We start from the raw sequence: 23,347 nt of genomic DNA on the forward strand, positions 1-23,347 counted from the left end.
GGTTACCTTTCATCACTATAGTTTGCTTACTGCTTACTACTCCTAATGCTGTACATGTAAAGTACAACCACAAGGGTCAAACCTCCCAAAGGTAGCAGCTACACAATTCAATTCCAGGTTAACTGCCTGTGTCCCCCAATGAACTGCTAGAGAAGAAAATTTTATGATGAATAAAAAAAAAAACTTTCCTAGTCTCTGTGCTGTCTGCTCTGCTTGTAAACTTTCTCCTAACCCAAAATAAATAAAAAACAAAAAAACAAAAGTAAATTGATCCCCACCTTAGAGATAGCTCTGAGCTTCATTTAGACCAGTGGTTCTCAACCTCAGTCCTCAAGTACCCCCAATGGGCCATGTTTTCAGGTTTCCCTTTACTTTGCACAGCTGCTTTAAATCAATATCAATGACATGGTATTGATAAGAGCTATTTTATCTAAGGGAAGTTCCCAAAACATGGCCCGTTGGGGGTACTTGAGGACTGAGGTTGCGAACCACTGCTTTAGACAGAACAGAAGTTATGTCTTCTGTACATTTTGGGAAGTATTCTTAGGATACTTATTTCAGGCCATGTCGTGTGTTTGGTGTTGTGTCAGGGATTGCTCTGCTCTCTCTCCATCCATCTCCTGATATCCCAGCCTGCACTGTATCCCCTGTAGTCATCCTCTGCTCCCTCTTCTTCACTCTCCATGTATCATCCTCTCCTTCCTCTTCCTCGCTCTCCATGTATCACTCTCACTCCTCTTCTGGGTGGGTCTGGGCTGAGTCAGGATGCTGTGTCTGAGTGTGTTGGTTTGGGGGGGAGCTGCTGAGTGTATTTAGTGCTCATAGCAGAGACTTTCCCCAGGCTGAGACCCCATTGAGCAACTCCTGCCATATACTTCGGTGGGATAGAAGAGGGGGCCAGGGAAAAGGGGGGCTTTTGTGCTAGCTGCACCCCTGCATATAAATCCAGCTGATCACCATCTCATCTATCAGAAGATGCCTAAGCCCTGAGACTGAAGTGTTCAGGAGGCCAATTTTCTATCAGAAGAGTGGCTGGGCACAGAAAGAAGTGCCAAGAGACATACAGGGCTCCTCAGTTGGCCAGCAAGTGGAAAGTAACGTGCTTTTCCCAGGACAGAAGGGGCAAAGTACAAGGCTGCTTATACCTCTACCTCCGCTAGGTGGGCAGCTACCATGGAGAGGTCACCATCCACTCTCGTGCTGCTTCTCTGGATTTTGGATGTTGGTGCCACATGGCGTAAAATTCTTCTACCCATTAAACCGGAGCAGGATCTTCTGCCATCCAAGTCACAGATAGGTGAGTGAAGCCAAGAGGCATGGCCATTGCCCTGACTTTCTAGTGGCTCCAATGTATTGATTAGCTGAGTAAGTGAGGAGGTAGCACCAACTGGCATGCAATGGGGGAGGTTGGTGAGATGCCATGGGGTATCACGTGCATGGGGTCTTGGTGTTGAAATCCAGCATTTGTACCAATATGATGGGCTTTTGGCCATTTCAGGAGCCATGGCATGTTTCGTAAGCTGTGACTATTATGTGGCCAAGTCATAATTGCACTGAACTGGATTTTGGCTCCCATTAGTTGCTATAAGTGAATGTTTATGTGACTTGCCTTCTTCCAGAACTTCACGCCACATCCCAGTCAGATACTCAGGTTCTCCTCTGTTGTGTCACATTTTCCCCCTTAATTCCTTAAAAATTGTCCCTTTCTAATGTAAGATAGCAAAAGCAACATCTGGCTTTCAGAACCTGCCCTCCAAGTGACAGCGAGGGAACACTCAGCTTGCCCCCTGCAGCTCCCTGGTCATCCGTTCTCTTCAGAGTAAAGAATGTAGTATATCCAGGGTTTTTTTTCTCAGAGAATAGGTAGAGGAACTCCCTCTTCTGAGTCCCCCCTTGTTTCCGCCCCCTACCATCGTCTAAGCACTGTCCCTTGGTTCCACCCCCTACCTACCTCCCAGTACTACCCCAAGTATCATTTTGTGGTGCTAAATAATGTCGGGTCACAGGCACCCCCTCCACACTGGTTGGTCACCAGCCCCGCACTTACCCCATCTAGGTCGCGGGCAGCCCTTCGTCCAGGCGGCGGGTGGCATCTCCTCCTCCTGGTGCTTCACGGCGGCTTCCCCTGCATCTCCTCCCTCCTCCTCCTTTTGGCGGCCAATAGGATTGCTTCTCCTCTCAGCCAATCTGGTGACAGGGCTCAGGACCCGCTTCCTGATTGGCTGGGAGGAGAGTCAGGAAGCCAATAGCGAATATGAATTCGCTATTGTCACACAACTGGGTGGGCTCGGGGCGCAGTGGGCCCATCATTTTTTGAAGCCTATTAGAGCCTAATCACCTGCTTTTAAAAAAAAAAACATTGGAATCCATGCGTCTGGAGTCCCGCATGTAGATTAGGGGGCCGGACGCAAGGATTAGGGGGCGTAGCCCCTGCGTCCTGCATTATGGGCCGCCACAAATTTGTTCTTCTCTAATAACAAGAAAAGCATTAAAATAGATCCCTTGGGGCCAACAACAATAGATCCCCCCCAGCAACAATAGACTTCACCCCAGCAACAATAGATCTCTCACAGAACAACAGACTTCCCCGGCAACAATGGACCCCACCCCAGAAACAATAGTTCCCCCACACAACAATAGACTCCCCACACAGCAACAAAGGACCACCCACAACAAAATACCACACCCAGCAACTTTAGAACCCCCAGCAGCAACAACAGATCCCCCAGCAACCAGCATCAATAGACCCTCCAGCAGCCAGCAACAATAGACCTCTCCCTCAACAGTAGATCCCTACCAGCAACATAAGACTCCCCAGCAACAAAAGATCGCCCACCAGCAACAATAGACCCTCAGACAAAAACAGATCCTCGCCAGTGACAATAGATCCCCCAGCAGCCAGCATCAATTGACCCTCCAGCATACCCCTTGCTATTACATACATTCAGTGCTGGGGGTGCCGGAACTGCGCCCCCCCTGCGTTCCCGCTGAAAATAAGCCCAGGGTATACCTAATCTGACTTCCAGAGAAGATCTTTTATTTTTTTAATACTTTTTATTGGTTTTCTGAAAAAGTTGTACAAAAACCTTTAGGGTTAACCTCTAGCCTTTGGTCAAGATCTTTTTTTTTAACACCCCCCACCTCCTACCTACAAAGAATAACAATGGCCATAGAATAAATGTAGACAGTGAAGACTTTAGAGTCCCCTTTCATTGGTGGTCATTGAAGGAGGACCTCCTTATATTGGTGATCACCAGTGGAAGAAGGGCCCCATTACAGTCGTGGTCAGTGTAGAAGGCCCCCCTTATGTTGGTGGTAATTGGAGAAGGGCTCCAATACAGTGGTGGTCAGTGGAGAAGGGCTCCCTTATATTGGTAGTTGGTGGGAGAAGGGCCCCCCTATTTATTGGTGGTCAGTGGTGAATGACACCCTTACATTAGTCGTCTATGGAGAAGAGTCCCCTTACATTTTGGGTCAGTGGGAGAAGGAGCACTTTACCTTGATGATCAGTGGATAAGGGCCCCCTTACATTGGTTGTCAGTAGGAGAAGAGCCTCCTTAATATGTTAGTGGTCAGTGGGCCCCTTATATTGGTGTCCGGTAGGAGAAGGGCTCCTTTATATTGGTAATCAGTGGAGAAGGCTCCCCTTACTTTGGTAATCAATGGAGACGGTCCCTTTGCATTGGTGGTCAGTGGGAGTAGTTCCCCCTTATATTGGTGGTTGGTGGTAGAAGGACCAACATATATTGGTGATCAGTGGAGAAGGGCCCCCCTATATTGGAGTTTGGTGAGAGAATGACCTCTTTATATTGATGGTGCGTGGTAAAGGGCCTCTTACATTTGTTGTCAGTGGCGAAGGGCCTTCATACCCCCAACTTACCCCTAGCAACCTCTGGGGAAAACCTGGAGTCTCACTACGGTCTTTTTCCTTTAGGTTGTCATTTTGATGGTAAAATATACTCGCTGGAGGACACTTGGCATCCAGACCTGGGAAAACCCTTTGGGGTCGCTTACTGCGTGTTGTGCCGCTGTGAGGTGGTAAGTTACGGTCTGCTAGAACTTTGGTGGCCTAGTGGCTCATTGTTATCCTATCAGGTGAGCCTAAATACAGGGATTGCCATTGCTAATATCCTGGGAATGCTAGTTGTCTGGCCGTTATATTTATCCTCTGGCTTCAGTATCTTTGAGTTACTGACCGTGAACGAGTATGCAGATCAGGAGAATTAAAAATCCTTCTCTATATACTGTTATGCATCAGTGGCTCAAAGTATTTATGCCAGTGGTTTGTAGGCAGGTGCCTACTGTTGGGGTGCCTCATGTCACTGATTTGCACAGTGTTGCTGTAATGTCCATGTTAGTGAATTTTTGTGTGATAGGCTGCCCAGAGTGTTAGGAAGGGGTTAGGTCTGCTCACTCCCGGGTGTTCATAGCTCTGCCCCCTTGTGGGACTATAAATACAAGGGGGGGGGGGGGTAGTCTCTTTGGGCTTCCCTTCCACATGGGAAGAGAGAGGAAGGAATGCTGCACCATGTAAAGCAGTTTTGAGCTTGTGGCCTCCCTTGTTTGGGAACCCAGTCGGGGTACCGGAGGTGGGATATAGACTGACGAAAGGACTTTTCCTATTTAGAAGGTATGATTTGGCAGCCTAAGGTAGGATGAACTAAGCCATGTATGGAAGGATCGTTTGAGAGACTGATTTTACATCAATTCTATAATTGCAAGAAGTACGAATAAAAGTTCTTAAAGTTAGGAAAGTGCCTTGTCTGAAGTTGCTACAAAGGGGTTCTTTTTAAGCATATAAAACAACAGGGCTTGTACAATGGGGGATGAAGAGGTATTATAAGAGGGTCACCATAAAAGTGTTAACCACTTGCCAACCATATACTGTATATATACGGCTCTCCTGTGCAGGATCACGTACCTAGTGCGTGATGCTGCACTTCCGGGTCTGGGGCGCACGCGTGCGCCGCCGGCGACCCGCTCTCACTGTGATAGGACACAGCGGGAGCCAATCAGCAGGTCCGACGGACTTTATGTCCGCCAGGACCCGCTGATCGTTCAGAACACCAGCAGAGCGAAGGTCTGCCTATGTAAAAAAGGCAGATGGCTGTTTTGTCAGTAGGGACGGTTGTGATCCTGTGTTTCTGCAAAGCAGGAACACTTATTTCTGCCTTCCTATAGTACAAGCACCTCCCACACAGTAACCAAGCACGGTTTAGGCACACATTTAACCCTTTGATCGCCCCTGATGTTAACCCCTTCCCTGCCAGTGTCATTAGAACAGTGACAGTGCATATTTTAAGCACTGATCACTGTATTAGTGTCACTGGTTCCCAAAGAAGTGTCAAAAGTGTCACTAGGTGTCCGATTTGTCCGCCACAATGTCGCAGTCCTGCTATAAGTCGCCGATCTCCCCCATTACTAGTTAAAATAAATAAATAAAAATTCCATAAAAATATCCCATAGCTTGTCTGATAAAGACGCTATAACTTTTGCGCAAACCAATCAATATACGCTTATTGGGATTTTTTAACCAAAAATATGTAGCAGAATACATATTGGTCTAAATTTATGAAGATATTTGATCTTTTACATTTTTTTTTTTTGATTGGCTGTTTTTTATAGCAGAAAGTAAAAAATGTTTTTTTTTTTCAAAACATGTTGGTCTTTTTTTGTTTCTAGCGCCTGTGTGGATGGCGGAATTATGTTTCAAATAAAGCACTCCTGATTTGTAAAAAAAAAAAAAAAAAAAAAGTGAGATGGCAATCAAGGCTGTGCTGGTGGTGCGTGAGAAGGTCTACAGTTACATGGGATGAGTGCTTAACAATAAAGTTCTCAATGCACAAAGTGGAACTGTGCAAGGCAAATGGCTTGCTTCTAAGTTGGGGTGCCACCTTTATGCTGGTTTGCACATCCCATGGTGATTTTTGCATTTCAGGTCCTGGGCATTAGTGTGTATGTTTGTGAGGGTCCCCTCCATTCGTGCGATGACCCCCATCTACAAGTTGAGCATGAGATCCAGAGAGTATGAACTCGGCACCACTACTACAGTGACTGCCGCTGGCTTCTGGGTCCCATGCCGAGTATAAACAGAAAAGTCAGTGCTACTACCCATACACCACATAGATAGCAGAGCTCCCAGGTGCTCGATCCACAGTCGCTGGCTGAGTAGAGTAATATAGAAAAATCGATCCGCACTCCGATTGTTGCTCTAAAATGTCTTTTTATTGAATAGCCACAGTGAACAAACGCAGATTAAGTCAGTTGACACGTTTCAGCCTATAAGGCCTTAGTCATAACTCATGCCGAGTGGCTGCCTTGCTGCGTAGTAAACACAGGGGTCACTTTATCGGTGCGGGCCCCATTCAATGACATCTCTGCCTCCCTCCCTTTCCAATAAGACAGGGGTGTCAAACTCAATTTAATTGCGGGCCGCATCAGCATTATGGTTGCCCTCAAAGGACCGGATGTATTTGTAAGACTATATAAATTTATCCCTGTTTTTTTTTCTCATTAGAATAGGGACAGGAAATGAACTACACCCCCTCACCTTGAAAAGTATCAACCAGTGGGTGTGGCCAAATTGCACTACCAGTGGGAGGATCTTAAAGGGGCAATAAATTGGATTCTGGGGTGCGCAAGCGCAGGATTCTGGGGTCTGCTATGTACCAAGCGCAGGATTCTGGGGTGCGCTATGTACCGAGCGCAGGATTCTGGGGTGCGCTATGTAGCAAGCCCACGATTCTGGGGTGCGCAATATACCAAGTGCAGGATTCTGGGATGCGCTATATACCAAGTGCAGGATTCTGGGGTGCGCTATGTACCGAACGCAGGATTCTGGGGTGCACTATGTGGCAAGCCCACGTTTCTGGGGTGCGCAATATACCATGCGCAGGATTCTGGGGTGCGCTATGTACCAAGTGCAGGATTCTGGGGTGCGCTATGTACCAAGCGCAGGATTCTGGGGTGCGCTATGTACCGAGCACAGGATTCGGGGGTGCGCTATGTACCGAGAGCAAGATTCTGGGGTTGCGCTATGTACCGAGTGCAGGATTCTGGGGTGCGCTATGTAGCAAGCGCAGGATTCTGGGGTGCGCTATGTAGCAAGCGCAGGATTCTGGGGTGCGCTATATACCACGTGCAGGATTCTGGGGTGTGCTATGTACAGAATGCAGGATTCTGGGGTGCGCTATGTAGCAAGCGTAGGATTCTGGGGTGCGCTATATACCACGTGCAGGATTCTGGGGTGTGCTATGTACCAAGTGCAGGATTCTTGGGTACGCTATGTACCAAGTGCAGGATTCTGGGGTGCGCTATGTACCAAGCGCAGGATTCTGGGGTGCGCTATGTACCGAGCGCAGGGTTCAAGGGTGTACTATGTACCGAGAGCAAGATTCTGGGGTTGCGCTATGTACCGAGTGCGGTATTCTGGGGTGCGCTATGTAGCAAGCGCAGGATTCTGGGGTACGCTATGTAGCAAGCGCAGGATTCTGGGGTGCGCTATATACCACGTGCAGGATTCTGGGGTGTGCTATGTACAGAGTGCAGGATTCTGGGGTGTGCTATGTAGCAAGCGCAGGATTCTGGGGTGCGCTATATACCACGTGCAGGATTCTGGGGTGTGCTATGTACCAAGCGCAGGATTCAGGGGTGCATTATATACAGAGTGCGGGAGTTCAGGATTGCAGCGTGTACAGAGTGCAGGGTTGAGGAGTGTGCTACATACAGGTGCAGGGTTTAGCTGTGTGCTATGCACAGTGTGTAGGGTTGTGGCTAAAAAAAAAAGCCCTGGATGTGAGGGCCACATGAAATGGCCTGGCCGGCTGGATTCAGCCAGCGGGCCTTGTGTTTGACACATGGGCAATAAGAGAACAATTTCCATTCATTAAGAAAATGTAAAGTGTTTTCTTAATGGTGCCAGTGCTACGAGAGCGACCTTCTCTGGTTTCAATGCAGCAGGGCAGCCATGCTGCATGTGTCCCAGAAGACAGAGATCACTGCATTAGCGATGATTATTACAGTGATTTCCAGCTTCCATAGGGATTGACCAGGTATGGCGTATGCACAGTTATGTAGCACCCTTCTAGTTGGCTAGTTAGGTATGTTTAGTTATCTCCTCTGTAGGCCGAGGAGCATGGAGTTGTGATTAGGAGGCTGTGCAGTGTTTCAAATGCTGTGGCTCTGTTACCTCCCCCTGTCCAGAAGGCAGAGTCCAGGGTCCAGCAATTTGGAGGTGACACCTGTCCTGGGGGGCTCTGCCCCTTGGGGCAGAAAGGAAAAGAGAGGGAGAGGAGGAAGAGATGGGAGCTTCAGGAACTCACTAAGATTTTTAGTCCCAGCTAGGCTTGGCTGCAAACTTCTAGCCAAGCCTGAAGCAGCCTGTGCAGCAAAAGGCCAAGACAGCAGCCCCTCGGGATCCTGGGAGCTTCTTAAGGCCAGATTAACACTATAGCGATGTCAGATATCGCATGTGATTCGCACCGCACTGCTGTGCAGATCACAGGCAATGTCTGTGCGAGGCGAATTCAGCCACACAGATTGTATGGGTGAATTTGCATCACATTCAGACCCTTTTTTTTGGTCCACACTGGAATCGGATCGCATGAGTGTTCACATCCATGCGATCTGATTCCTGTCCGAATCCACAGTTTAGCATGAATCTATCCATGGCCGCCACGGCCAACCCCCTATTCATGTGTCCAGCCCCTTTCAGGGCACCGGGCACATGAATTACAGCGGTCAGGTTTTTTTTTTAAGCGCCTGATTAGAGCCAGAGGCTCTAATAGGCTTCAAAATAGGGTGGACTCCGGTCGCAGAGAGTGCGACCGGAGCCCACCCAGATGTGTTACAACAGCGAATTAATATTCGCTGTTGAAACACTGATCCTCAATCTAGCCAATCAGGAAGCGGGTCTGCTACCCCTCACCCAATTGGCTGAAAGGACAGGCGATTCTATTGGACGCCTAGGAGGAGTGGAGGATACGCACGGTGGAAGCAAAGAGGAGAAGAGCCACTGGCCAATGCCTGGATGCCCGTCCCCGCCGATGCCTGGATGCCCGATTCCTGCCGCTACTCCTCGGATGCCTGATCCCCGACGCTTCTCCTTGGATGCCCGATCCCCGCCACTGCTCCTCGGATGCCCGATCCTGCCGATGCTCCTCAGATGCCTGATCCCTGCCACTCCTCGGATGCCCGATCCCCGCCGCTGCTCATTGGATGCCCGATCCCCGCCGCTTCTCCTTGGATGCCCGATCCGTTCTGCTCCTCGGATGCCCGATCTCTGCTGCTGCTCCTCGGATGCCCTCCGCCTAGATGGGATAAGTGCTGGTGGACCAACCACCAGCTGCCACTGCTAAAGGGACTGAGTAACTACAAACTAACCATCACCCCTAAGGGAAGGAGAGGACAGTGAAGTGCAATACTTCAGTTGTCTGGGACCAAGTGTAGCTCAAGTGCAGTGCAAGATAGCCAGAAGCACACATTTTCTCCAACCTTGTGACTAGAGCAACCAGGTGCCGTTCAATACAGCCGGATGCTGTGTCTTTAACACAACCGTTTGTAACCGTTATTCCATTCTTATTTCTGCACTACTATTCTGACAACCCGTGAAGTTCAGTTTGCATTTTGGATTAGAGCAGCCAGAGACTTAGCAGGTCCTCCTCAACTGTTTGTTTGAAGTTCTACAGGTTTCTTCAGTTTTGGGTATCCCATGCACCCCCATTCCCTATCCAAGTTCAACGCTCCTAAAATAAACACCAAAAAAAACCAAAACCCCTAGACTGTTTATTAAACCATCAGGAAGTGTGTGAAAATGCCTTTTGCTTGGCTGTGGGTGCTGTGAAGGGGGAAATAGGCCTGAAATCCATCAGCTCCTTCAGGGGTAGCGCTACAGTTACATTGATCCAAGATGGATCCTAAACTGATTGTTACCCTCTAGAGCCCAGAAGGAGCATGGCAAATTGTGACCCCCCCCCCCCAAGATGTATGAGCATTTATGTGACAGCGAAAATCCCCCCCCCCAAAAAAAAATCAAGCACTAATCTGCATGCTCATCCCTAAGCATAAATTCCCCCTCCTTCTAGTACAAGTCTGCCCCCCTGCTAAAATGCCCTGACCCCCCCTCAGCTCAAATCCCCTCTTTCCCCATATGCCCCCAGAACACAAATCCCCCCACCAAAAAAAAAAAAAAGATTCCCCCTTCTAGCACTAATCCTCTACCCCTCAAATTTCCCCTCCAAGCGCAAATCCTCTTCCCCCACTCCAAATCCCCCCCTTCTAGCACTAATTACCCTCCCCCAATCCCCTAACCTAGCACAACCCCCCCCCCCAAAAAAAAATTTCCTTCCTAGCACAAATACCGACCAATCATCCCTACAAGCACAAATCCCCCCCCCCCCCCAAAAAAAAAAATTTCCCCTCTACCATATTACTTTTATAGCACTCCTAGCACACCTCCCGAAATTTGCCCTCCTAGAACAATTCTTAACCCCTGACGTCTCCCAAATTCCGATTCTCAACACAAATCCCCTCCCCCCAATCTCCTCGGGGTGCCCCCTCAACCTCACATGATACCACAGAGTCCAGGGCAGCCGCCCCTCCTGCCCACCCCTTGTCCCAGCCCTGAGGTTTGGGGACAGTTTTTGGCCAGCATGGGGAGGACGGACCCAGCCATGAGTGTTACAGGCCCGACGTTATAGAGGGATGGCCCAAGCTCAGGTGACTTTGTGCTGCACGATTCTCTGAATTACTTCCTTTATCTTTTATTCTACCAGCGAAGTCGTTGGGAAAAGGAATCCGGGAAGATCAGCTGTAAGAACATCAGAAGTCATTGCCCATCGCCAGCCTGTACTGATCCTGTGGAGGTCCCGGGGCAGTGCTGTCGGGTGTGCCCCAAGAGTAAGGCAATCTTTGTCCTCGGGGATGTCTCTCCTGACCCTGATAGACTCCCATCTCACTTTATGTATCTCACATTATCATTTTTTTTCAGCACTTTATCGAATTAATTTTAATCTTGTGTCTCTTCCAGTTCCGGCTGTTCCACTTCTTCTGAAGAAGTCAGAGGTTGTAGTCAATGAGTTTGAGCATTTCCAGGAAAAGGACGATGACCTGTCCAATGATCGTTCGTACCCGAGCTCTGATGATGACGATGTTCAGGACAGCTGGACAGGTAAAGGCGTGGAGATTCCAGTTTGTTCGTCTTTTTTTTCTTCACATGAATAAATATGTCATTTCCTGGCTGGAGGATTTCCAGAATCATCTAGAGCAGGGGTCTCCAAACTTTCCAAACAAGGGGCCAGTTTATAGTCCTTCAGAATTTTGGGGGGCCGGACTGTGGACATTGGGAGTAGAAACTGTCCTGGCAACAGTGGGAGTAAAGAATACAAACAATTCCTCCGCCTAGCAGGAGTATAGTGTCCCATCATTGGTGTCAGTGAGAGGAATAGTGCACCATTGTTGATGTCAGTAGCAGGAATTATGCCCCATTGTTGGTGTCAGTGGGAGGAATAGTGCCCCATCATTGGTATCAGTGGGAGGAATAGTGCCCCATCATTGCTGTCAGTGGGAGGAATAGTGCCCCATCATTGGTGTCAGTGGGAGGAATAGTGCCCCATCGTTGGTGTCAGTGGGAGGAATAGTGCCCAATCATTGCTGTCAGTGGGAGGAATAGTGCCCCATCATTGCTGTCAGTGGGAGGAATAGTGCCCCATCATTGGTGTCAGTGGGAGGAATAGTGCCCCATCGTTGGTGTCAGTGGGAGGAATAGTGCCCCATCGTTGGTGTCAGTGGGAGGAATAGTGTCCCATTGTTGATGTCAGTAGCAGGAATTATGCCCCATTGTTGGTGTCAGTGGGAGGAATAGTGTCCCAAGGGCCACTTAAAGGCAAACAAAGGGCCACATCTGGCCCCCGGGGCACAGTTCGGAGACCACTGATCTAGACCTTTCCATTTCAGTTTTCTCAATCCTGGAGGCTCAACATCACATGTGGGGATTACCTCGGGTGGTCTGTATGCCAATACTGCCTGTCTTGAAACACCCACTTCTCCACACTGACATTCACCCATTTTGATATTTGCAAAACTCTATGTGACATTTCAATTCATTTTAATAATAATAATAAAAAAAAAATGAACGATGTTCCATGATCAGCGTATCTACACTGCTGTCATCCCACCGCATTTCACTGAACATGAACTGTTGTGTTGTAACGCAGCGACTTCTGTGAATGTAACCTCAGGCAGCTTTTGCTTATTAGGAAAGGAGGCGTGGCCAGGGGGCTGCGCCAAACCCTTGGAAGTCAGTCCTCGGCATTAAAGGATAAGTTCATCTTTTGACAAAAGAATAATAAATGCAAATTTTTTTGCAGGTAAGAAAATGTGCATTTATTATTTTTTTTTTGGTTTTGAGAGCCTGTAAAGAGTTGCACCAGCGATCAGCAGATCGCTGATACCATGTAGGTCTAGGGATGCCGCCTGTCCAGGATTCACCCGGACAGTTCGGGTTTGGAATGATGCGTCTGGGTTTCAGACTGCCTGAAACCCGGACACATTATTCAGACTGGACTATGGCTTCCCAGCAAGGTTGCTGGCTGCAGTTGTCTAAGCTGAGAGTGTTTGCTACACTCTTTCACACTGTCCAAAGCCAACACTAACAACCGCCCCCCCCCCCCTCCAAACACACACAGACGGGAGAGGAGAGAGGGTTCGATCTGCACCTCTTCCCCCCCGCTCCTACCCCTCTGTGTCTGCCCACACTCCAATCTCCAGTGCTGTGCCTCAGAAAAGGAGAGTGGGGGCCGGAAATTTGAAGTCCAGCAGCCTCAGATACATCTGGATGAGAGGTGCTGACTGCCAAGGGGTGAGCTCACCATCCATCCCAAGGTAAATCAGGGTTCTCAGAACCCCCCCTTACATCAGAGTTCCCCTTTACACCAGAGGCCACAGTGTTCCCCCTTACATCAGAGTCCTCTCTGTACATCAGAGTTCTCAGTGTTCACCCTTAAATCAGGGTTCCCAGAGCATCCCTTATGTTAGAGTCCCCAGAGTTCTCCCTTACATCAGAGTCTGCAGAGTCCCCCTTACAGTGAAAGGGAACTCTGCAAATTCAGATGTAAAAGGGGGACTCTGTGGACTCTGATGTAATGGGGGACTCTTGTTATTAACTTCATATGATTAAAAATGTTATTTATTAGTAAAATAGATGTATAAAAAAAAAAATGCTGTGTGGCGCTAAAGTTTTCCGGTTTGTCTTGAAGAAAAAGTGGCAACCCTATGTAGGTCTCCTGAGGATCCGTCAGTGTATCTGCAAGCCAATACACTCTGACAGGAAGCATCAATGAACTACCGCGGTCAGAGGCGGCTCTCTAATTAGGCAAATTAGGCGATCGCCTAAGGCCTCGCACACTCAAAAGGGCCTCGGGACCGCCTAATTTAAGAGCCACCTCTGTTGACAACAATGCCGCTGCTACGCTCCGGCCAGCAGAGGGTTAATGCTGCCTGTGAGCTCCATGGCCAGGCAGTGGAGAGAGGACGGGGCCGTGGCTGTGTCTTGGGGGGGGAGGTGGGGCCGGCCAGCACTGTGTTATCCGGGGGAGGAGACTCATTCCAGCAGCCGGAGCTAAAATTAAACTTATTCCCGCTGCTCTGGAGACGCAGATGGCCCCTCTGTCACCCCCAACTGGAGTGCTCCGCTAAGCGATCCCCGCACACCTGGAGGATGCATCTGACTGGTAAGCATAGCTGCAGAGGGGAAGAGGAGGTTCCCGCCGGGGAGGAAGCCTAACCAGCATGGTATATGGAGCTGATGGAAGGGGGAGGGAGGAGAGAAATGGTGTCTGGAACGCCCCTCTCTGGGGCTGTCAATCAGGGCTGGGGGATCCAGGCTCCAGCTGCAGGGAGAGGTACTGCCACAACCCCTTCTGCAGTCAGCTACCACCAGCATGAGAGAGAGCCAGCCCCCATCCCTGCTCCTCCAGCATCCCTCAGCCGCTGGCCTTTAAATCAACCCCCTGCCCCATCCCCTCCACTACCTTCCTCCTGGTTATCAGTGCCACAGTCAGTTCAGCTCAGTCCTGTGCCAGTGTCCCAGTGTGCCAACCTGTGCTTGACAGCCCCTGACCCCTCCCTCCACCCGACCCTTACCCCCACCTATGCAGGGCTCCACTCCAGTGGTCCAGAGGTGCCAGTCCAGTGCTGATCCTCAGCCATGGTGCTGGCACTGCTTGCTGATTGGCTTCTCCACTGCTATCTTCCTCACTGACACCAGCACCGAGATAGAACACTGACACCAGCACCGAGATAGAACACTGACACCAGCACTGAGATAGAACACTGACACCAGCACTGGGACAGAACACTGACACCAGCACTGAGATAGAACACTGACACCAGCACTGAGATAGAACACTGACACCAGCACTGAGATAGAACACTGACACCAGCACTGAGATAGAACACTGACACCAGCACCAAGATAGAGCACTGACACCAGCACCGAGATAGAACACTGACACCAGCACCGAGATACAGCACTGACACCAGCACCGAGATAAAACACTGACACCAGCACTGATATAGAACACTGACACCAGCACCAAGATAGAGCACTGACACCAGCACTGATATAGAACACTGACACCAGCACCAAGATAGAGCACTGACACCAGCACCGAGATAGAACACTGACACCAGCACTGATATAGAACACTGACACCAGCACCAAGATAGAGCACTGACACCAGCACCGAAATAGAGCACTGACACCAGCACCGAGATAGAGAGCACTGATACCAGCACTGAGATAGAGCACTGACACCAGCATCGACATAGAGTACTGAAACCAGCACTGAGATAGAGAGCACTGACACCAGCACTTTAAAACTCTTAATGTATGCAATCTATACAATTAATTTTTTTATCACTTGAATTATTTTTCCCATTATGGGCGTAAGTGGGGCCTCATGTCTAGGTTTTGCCTAAGGCCTCACAAAGCCTAGAGCCGCCTCTGACCGCGGTGCTCACAGCTGCTAAGGCTGTTGGGACTTGTAGTTTTTTCCATTCACAGAACACTGTGAGTGACATGGGTGGGCGGAGCCCCGCACGGCGGCAGGTTTTTTATTTATTTTTGCGACAGCTAGAAGGGGGAGAAGATCCCTGCTAGCCGGTCCCTTGATACACCCATAACATGGGTGTAACATGTTATAAAGGTGAACTTATCCTTTAAACCTTTCATAAATTCACTGATAACTGTGGATTCATTGTAAGTTCTGTATCTGAAATGATTCTAGACAGAGAAATAAATGTGATTGGAATGTTGGACCTTCAAAGTATCATCAATAATTGGTCTGTGATGTATTTTCAGTATGTCTCCTGGGGGGGTTGTATACAGGTGCTCAATACTCCACCCTACACTACATGGTATTTACAAACATTCTGTTTTCACAGAATTTGTTGCTTTTTTGACTGCATCAGGCCATGTGGGGCCTCCAGCGAAGAGCGGCCTCGCCAAAGCCAAATTTAGCCTGCTGAGTGCCAACATATTGTTCTCCATCAATTATAAAGGGTATTGTTTCTGTTGTTTTTTGGTTCTTTTCTTACATAACTTATTCAAATGTCTTATTGGCAGTGCCCATTATGAGGGATTCCCACTATCACTGTGCAAAGTTCCCATGTCTGAACAACTGCTGTACTCATTATATGGGGTTCCCACCATCTCTAAGATGAGTTCCCAGGTCTGTACACCTGCTGTGCCCATTATGAGGGGTTCCCACCATCTCTGAGATGAGTTCCCGGGTCTGTACACCTGCTGTGCCCATTATGAGGGGTTCCCACCATCTCTAAGATGGGTTCTGGGTCTGTACACCTGCTGTGCCCATTATGAGGGGTTCCCACCATCTCTAAGATGGGTTCTGGGTCTGTACACCTGCTGTGCCCATTATGAGGAGTTCCCACCATCTCTAAGATGAGTTCCGGGTCTGGACACCTGCTGTGCCCATTTTGAGGGGTCCGCACCATCCCTGTGCTGAGTTACTGGGTCTGTACACCTGCTGTGCCCATTACAAGGGGTTCCTACCATCCCTGAGCTGAGTTCTTGGGTCTGCACACCTGCTGTGCCCAATATGAGAGGTTCCCACCATCCATATGCTGAGTTCCCGGGTCTGTACAGCTATTTTGCCTATTATGAGGGGTTCGTTCCCACCATCTCTGAGCTGAGTTCCTGGGTCTCTACACCTGATGTGCCAATTATGAGGTGTTCCCACCATTCCTGCCCTTAGTTGTCATGTTTACAACTCTGCTGTGCCAATTATGAGGGGATCCCACCATGCCTGTTGGATTATTTATTTATTTGATATTATAAATAATGTAACAGGAAGAGCTGGAACACACAAAGGTGGAAAGGAATACTTATAGCTTGTAGGTGGACAGGAGCAGAGATGGAAGATCTCAATGTTGGAGTATAGAAGTCAGGGACTGACTCAACTCACCAAGCCCCATCCAAACAATCATCTCTTTTGGAAAGAATGACCCTTTAAGTCATGGTTTATGCTTTATGTGAAGACCATTTCCTGCTCTTCTTGGTAATGTGGGTTCATATAATTTATTCTTGACCATTTATTGTTTAGGATGCATGAACTTTCCCGGGTTCGTTTCTCAGATGTTGGCGGCTCTGTGCTGTTTGAGCACCCCGTGCACAGAGTGGGGCACAGCGACACGGTAAGTCGTGTGGATGAAGCCACCCTTGTCTCGTGTGTTTTCTCCTTTCCGCTCCCCACACCTATCCAATGTTTTGCTCTGCAGATCTGCGGTATATGGCGCTCCGTTCCTCGCTCCTCCCTCCATCTTCTACGTCTGGGACACGTTCGCGTTTCCCTGGTAACAGAGACACTTCCCAAACCTGAAATATCCGGCAAGATTGTCCATCACAAAGCTTTATTCTCAGGTAGCGTTTCTGTGAGGGCCAACAGAAATTAGACAGAGTAAAAATCGATCAGCTACAGAATAAGACTTAAAGAGAATCTGAGGCGATCATCATCCAGCAAACACTGCCGCTGTGCTAAATATAAAATATTTAACCTAAAGTGACCCGTGTGTAGTTCACTTCAGCAAGATTCCAGAGGGCTCTTCACATGGGTGGCTCTGCTTCCTGTATCTGGGCTGTAGAACTTTTCTGTTCCCCTTATCCCCCTCTACCCCAACTCACATATATACCCTCTAAATCAGTGGTCTCTAAACGTTGGCCCGGGTGCCAGATGAAGTCCTTTGCTTGCCTTTATCTGGCCCTTGAGGGACTATTCATCCAACTGACACCAATAATGGGGCATAATTCCTCCCACTGATACTATCGATGGGGCACTATTCCTCCCACTGATAACAATGATGGGGCACTAATCCTCCCACTGATAACAATGATAGGACAATATTCCTCTCACTGACACCAACAATAGGGCACTATTTCTCTTATTACTACCAATAATGTGACACTACTCCTCCCACTGACACCAATGACGGTGCACTAATCCTCCCATTAATACCAATGATGTGACACTATTCCTCCCAGTGATACCAATGATGGGACAATATTCTTTTCACTGATACAATTAATGGGGCACCATTCCTCCCACTAATACCATCCATGGGGCACTATTTCCCCCACTGACACCAATAATGGGACACTATTCCTCCCCACTGACACCAATTATGGGACACTATTCCTCCCACTGACACCAATGATGGGGCACTATTTCCCCCACTGACACCAATGATGAGGCACTATTCCTCCCACTGACACCAATGATGGGGCACTATTCCTACCATTAATACCAATGATGTGACATGATTCCTCCCACTGATACCAATAATGGGGCACTATTTCTCTTATTACTACCAATAATGTGACACTACTCCTCCCACTGATACCAATGATGGAGCACTATTCCTCCCATTAATACCAATGATGTGACACTATTCTTCCCACTGACACCAGTGATGGGGCACTATTCCTCCCAGTGATACCAATGATGGGGCACTATTCCTCCCATTAATACCAATGATGTGACACTATTCCTCCCAGTGATACCAATGATGGGACAATAATCTTTTCACTGATACAATTAATGGGGCACTATTCCTCCCACCGATACCATCAATGCTGCACTATTCCTCCCCACTGACACCAATAATGAGGCACTATTCCTCCCACTGACACCAATAATGAGGCACTATTCCTCCCCACTGACACCAATAATGAGGCACTATCCCTCCCACTGACACAATGATGGAGCACTATTCCTCCCACTGACACCAACGATGGGGCACTATTCCTCCCACTGACACCATCAATGGGGAACCATTCCTCCAATGGTGAGGCATTGTTTACTGTTACTGACGCTGGTGCATTTTCTACTTCCAGTGGCAACAGTCTGGCCCTCCTAAAGCTTGAAGGACAGTAAATTGGCCCTTTGTTTGGAAAGTTTTGAAGACCCCCACTCTAAATAATTCCTATTGTTAGTGGGAAAAAATGCCCTTTTAAGCTGCGCTCCAGCCTTGAGTCGCCACTCCTATTCTGGAAAAGAAGTGGGGCCCTTCTTTGGTGTCCAGATTACTGCCTGCATGACATGGACATTTCCTTTTGGATGGCCCTTTCAGGATCCAAAAGGGGAGTGACATCAGCATTAGGGGAGACTGGCTGGCACGGGCACATCTGCAGTGGTGCATTAGTGGGACACCACTTCCAGACACAGTGCCTTGTACCAGTGTTTCTCAACTCCAGTCCTCAAGGCGCCCCAACAGGACATGTTTTCAGGATTTCCCTCAGATGAAACAGCTGTGGGAATTACTAAGGCAGTGAAACTGATCAAATCACCTGTGCAAAATAATGGAAGGCCTGAAAACATGACCCGTTGGGGTGCCTTGAGGACTGGAGTTGAGAAAACACTGCCTTGCACTGTCAGAATTTTTATGTGAGGCAGAAATGGATGTGTCTGAGAATCTTCCTTCTGCAAGACAGGCGGTGTTCCCAGATCACCAGAGAAAGAGTCGGGGAGGATGGTGGACTACAGTAGTGTCAATGTGGGTAGATTGAGCTTCCTATAGAACTTGCAGACTTTGTATTTATTTTTGACCTGGAGTTTACCATTGGTGGTGAGGCATGCATTATTTTCCAGATATAAGGACTGATAGAGAGACTGGGAGACATGGAAAACCTCACAGAGATCTTTATTATTTGTTTTATCTCCAATAGAATCTTTTAGCGCTCTTCTAATGCCAGACAGCGCGGCAGGGGGCGGGGAACGCGGCCTGGCCATGCTGTCGCTCGGTGATGGGGATGACAACCTTCATTTTATCCTCATGCTCAGAGGGATACAAGTGGAGGAGCGAGGTAAGACTCCCGGGATCGAAAAAAAAAAAATGGAATGATTCCCCCAAGGGTTTTTTTTTTAGCAGTTAGGTATTCTAATCAAGAACGTTTATATAGTTTATAATTTTGTAAAATATTTATTGGACAAAATTAGCACAAGAATGGGAAAATATGAATTCTGGCTACAGGTGTATACAATCATGTTCCATTGCTCCCAGGATCATGGGACCTACAGGAGAAGCTTGCAGACTATCTATTACACCACTGGAGAAATGCTCTGCAGGTGCAGGAAGGATCACTGTACCACCTCTGACTATAGTATACAACGCTTGCCAACCAGGCTTTTTCTGGCACTTTGTTTACAAGTTGAAATCAATATTTTTTGCTAGAAAATTACTTAGAACCCCCAAACTTTATATATATATTTTTTAGAGACCCTAGAGAATAAAATGGCGATCGTTGCAATTTTTATGTCACACGGTATTTGCACAGTAGTTTTTTCCCCCTGTCAGAAGGGCAATCTGCCTAACGATTAGTGGGTACCGGAGGACATTGGGTACCGCGCACCTGACGATCGGCTTCCGCTGTGTTTAATCGAGCTACCAGCAGCGTGCATGCGCATCCCCTACCCGGAAGAGTCGGATCACGTATATAGACGTGATCTGGCAAAGAGGTGCCGCCCTGCAGCAGTAAAACTGCTAAAGGGTGGACCTCAATGAGGAACTGCAGTCTGCTCATATAATTTGTAATAAAAACATCTTTGCCATTCTGAAGCTTCCCTCCAACCACTTTGCATATTATTATATTATTTATATTATTTTATATTTACTGTGATTCTGTACTTGCCAAATATGCTGCAGAAATCTCCCTCCACCGAGTCTGGCTGCAGCCATTTTAACTGTGGGCAGCTGAAGCTGCTGCCTGTTCACTTCCTGGATTTACACAGACACACAGAGGCACACCTCCAGCTCTGCAGCTTTCATTGGCCCTCTTATGACTCATCCCCCCTCCCTTCCTGGCAAACGCTCACGACGGTGAGAGAGAGAGAGCTTTGCATGATGTCATAAGCCTAGGCTAATGACCAGACAAGAAACAGGAAGTGGGCTGTATAAGGGATTTACTGGCAGAAAAAAAAAAATGTTTTACTATCCAAAGTTAAAACAACAACAACAAGGGCAGACGATTTAATAGATGGAAAGATGAAAAAAATGACTGAAGTTCCACTTTAACTGGTTAAATAAAAAAAATTAAAAAAAAAACCTTGAGGGTTTACAGCGCCTTTCAGCTTTAACAAAGCTTTTACCTAGTGAAGTAAAACAGCCAGAAAACAATAAAAGGAACGTTTTTTATGGAGCCAAATAATGATGAAAAATAAGGCAGGAAAAGGGGAAAAGGTCGTTTTGTAACGTGATGTTTTGTTCCCCTTTACAGAACAGATTCTGATCACCGTACAGATCTTACATCACCGAAATGTAATCAGAGCGCTCTGCGCGAATGTCACTGTCCAGGTATAAGACGGCAGATTGTAAGCCACGTACCATGACAAGAAGCAAGTGAACTTTCTGTATCCTCTGCTCTAATCTTGGCCTTGCCTCCATCCCATCCCTCTCTCTCTTTTTTTGCCCCTTTCCTCCCAGGAGACGGACTTTGCCGAAGTTTTTCACGACCTCTCCAGCCAGGAGATGCTCTGGCTTGCCCAGGGGCAGCTGGAGATCGCCGTGCAAATGGAGAGCGTCCGTGCACAGCGCATATCTGGCTTTATCACAGTCAGGAAGTCATGTGACAGTAAGTAAAAGACAAAAACACTTTTGCTGTGCCAAATGGTGACCGCATGTAGGGTAAGCAGGCGACACTCCCCTCCTCGTTGGGCGCCAAGTGTGGGTCACGTAGGAGGCCTACCCCGGGGTGGGTTCTTCTGGGCTACACTAGGCACCTTGGATTGGGTCACTGCCTTACACAGGGAGTACCTTTACATGTGCCGTTCTCACCAATGCCTTGGAGGTCGCTTTTATAGATAACACAACCTTAAGCGGGCCTCCGATTCAAAGATGGCCTGTACACTTGAACAGATTACATAGGTACATAGTTAGTCAGGTTGAAAAAAGACACAAGTACATCTAGTTCAACCATGAAAAAATAAAAATAAATAAAATAAAAAATATCATACAATCCCATATACCCAATCCTATACCCACAGTTGATCCAGAGGAAGGCGAAAACCCCCCCCCCCCCAGAAAAGCATGATCCAATTTGCTACAGCAGGGGAAAAAATTATTTCCTGATCCCAGAGAGGCAATCAGATTTGCCCTGGATCAACTATACCTATAAATGTTAGTACCCAGTTATATTCTGTACATTTAGGAAAGAATCCAGGCCTTTCTTAAAGCAATCTACTGAGCTGGCCAGAACCACCTCTGGAGGGAGACTATTCCACATTTTCACAGATCTTACTGTGAAGAAACCTTTCCGTATTTGGAGGTGAAATCTCTTTTCCTCTAGACGTAAAGAGTGCCCCCTTGTCCTCTGTGTTGACCGTAAAGTGAATAACTCAACACCAAGTTCACTAATGCCTCATTTCCACTGAGCGGATCGGTTCGGTTCGGTACGGTACGCTATTTTGGGTGTTTCCATTATGAAAGCGGCCCATACAACCGAACCGAACCGTTCCATTCAGGGTCCTGCTTCAGATGTGGGGCCATAGAAAATGGAACGGTTCGGTTAGGGCGGAGCTACGATACATTACACTGATTGGTGGACGTGTGACGCCATTTTTTCTAAACCCACGTATGGTCCCTGTCGGTCCGACTTGCAGTGGTAACGCTCGCCTGAATAGGCCGGACCATTCTAGGCCTTCCAAACCGATCCGACCCGCACCGATCCGCTCGGTGGAAACGAGGCATATATGGACCCCTTATATATTTGTACATGGTGATCATACCCCCCCCCCCCCCCCCTTAATCTCCACTTCTCAAGAGTGAATAAATTCAGTTCCTCTAATCTTTCCTCATAGCTGAGCTCCTCCATGCCTCTTATCAGTTTGGTTGCCCTTCTCTGCACTTTCTCCAGTTCCCTGATATCCTTTTTGAGAACTGGTGCCCAAAACTAAACTGCATATTCCAGATGAGGTCCTACTAATGGTTTGTACAGGGGGGCAAAATGATATCTCTCTGGAGTCCATACCTCTCCTAATACAAGAAAGGACTTTCTTCGCTGCAGTTAACTCTCTTCATGTTAATGTACACCACTAATGTAATTTTTGCATTTAGGAGGGACACACAGATCCGATGACTTCTCCACCTGTCCAGCGTATCTCCGCTACCTCTCTCCCAGTAACGGGAAAGGGGTCCCGCCTAGCGCGGGCTCCATGCGTACACTCACTTAGAGGCAGGCAAGGCTCTCTCTGGCAGCTGCAGCCCTATGAAGTGGCTGTAGATTGCATGCTGGGTTTTGTCTGTGTCTCTTCCCAGGCAGACTGTGTCTGTCTGGGCAGAGCCCTCCCCCCTTTTATTATCAGCACTGGGAGAGAGACATAGCTCAGCAAAAATGCAGGAAATTAGGTTAACCTTTTTCCCTCCCAGCTGGGACAGCAGCTGTCTCACTATCCAGCATTTCAACCTGTTTTGACACAGTTGGATGACTTAACCAGACATAAAATGCATATAGACCTCAATGAACTTCTCTTACTTCCTCTCTTCTGATCTGGTAAATATAGAATTGAAAGTGTTTTGGTATTTTTGTTCAATAAGTGCAAAAATACATGTTGATCCTTCCAGAAATCTTGTGACCTAAGAATCTCGTGAAATCTTGTGCTTTGTGACTGTGCCGCTCTCCATCAGTGTTATCAGTGCATTTTGTGGACTACAAGATCCCTGCTCCTTATGTAATGGAGATAAGAAGGGGTGGTAATCTGTAGCACTACGCTAGGTTGACAGCACTGCTCCTCCATGAATACAGCACAGTGAGTGAGTGTTGTCACTGGAGCTGCTGATAGGG

General features: G+C 48.0%; 1 protein-coding gene across 2 annotated transcripts in view; it reads left to right on the plus strand.

The window, feature by feature from the left end:
- Positions 1 to 762: 762 nt before the first annotated feature.
- The window catches only part of LOC141141025 (chordin-like), a 48,064-nt gene continuing 25,479 nt past the window's right edge, over positions 763 to 23,347 (plus strand). For both annotated transcript variants that reach the window (XM_073628681.1, XM_073628682.1), the window contains exons 1-10: positions 763 to 1,297; positions 3,935 to 4,038; positions 10,773 to 10,896; positions 11,027 to 11,167; positions 15,442 to 15,559; positions 16,620 to 16,710; positions 16,795 to 16,936; positions 19,238 to 19,375; positions 20,786 to 20,862; positions 20,992 to 21,139. In XM_073628681.1, the coding sequence (XP_073484782.1) occupies positions 1,174 to 1,297; positions 3,935 to 4,038; positions 10,773 to 10,896; positions 11,027 to 11,167; positions 15,442 to 15,559; positions 16,620 to 16,710; positions 16,795 to 16,936; positions 19,238 to 19,375; positions 20,786 to 20,862; positions 20,992 to 21,139 (1,207 nt within the window). In that variant the 5' untranslated portion in view covers positions 763 to 1,173. The remainder of the gene's footprint in view (positions 1,298 to 3,934; positions 4,039 to 10,772; positions 10,897 to 11,026; positions 11,168 to 15,441; positions 15,560 to 16,619; positions 16,711 to 16,794; positions 16,937 to 19,237; positions 19,376 to 20,785; positions 20,863 to 20,991; positions 21,140 to 23,347) is intronic.

Source organism: Aquarana catesbeiana, linkage group LG04, assembly GCF_042186555.1.
Source record: "Aquarana catesbeiana isolate 2022-GZ linkage group LG04, ASM4218655v1, whole genome shotgun sequence".
NCBI classification, from domain to species: Eukaryota; Metazoa; Chordata; class Amphibia; order Anura; family Ranidae; genus Aquarana; species Aquarana catesbeiana.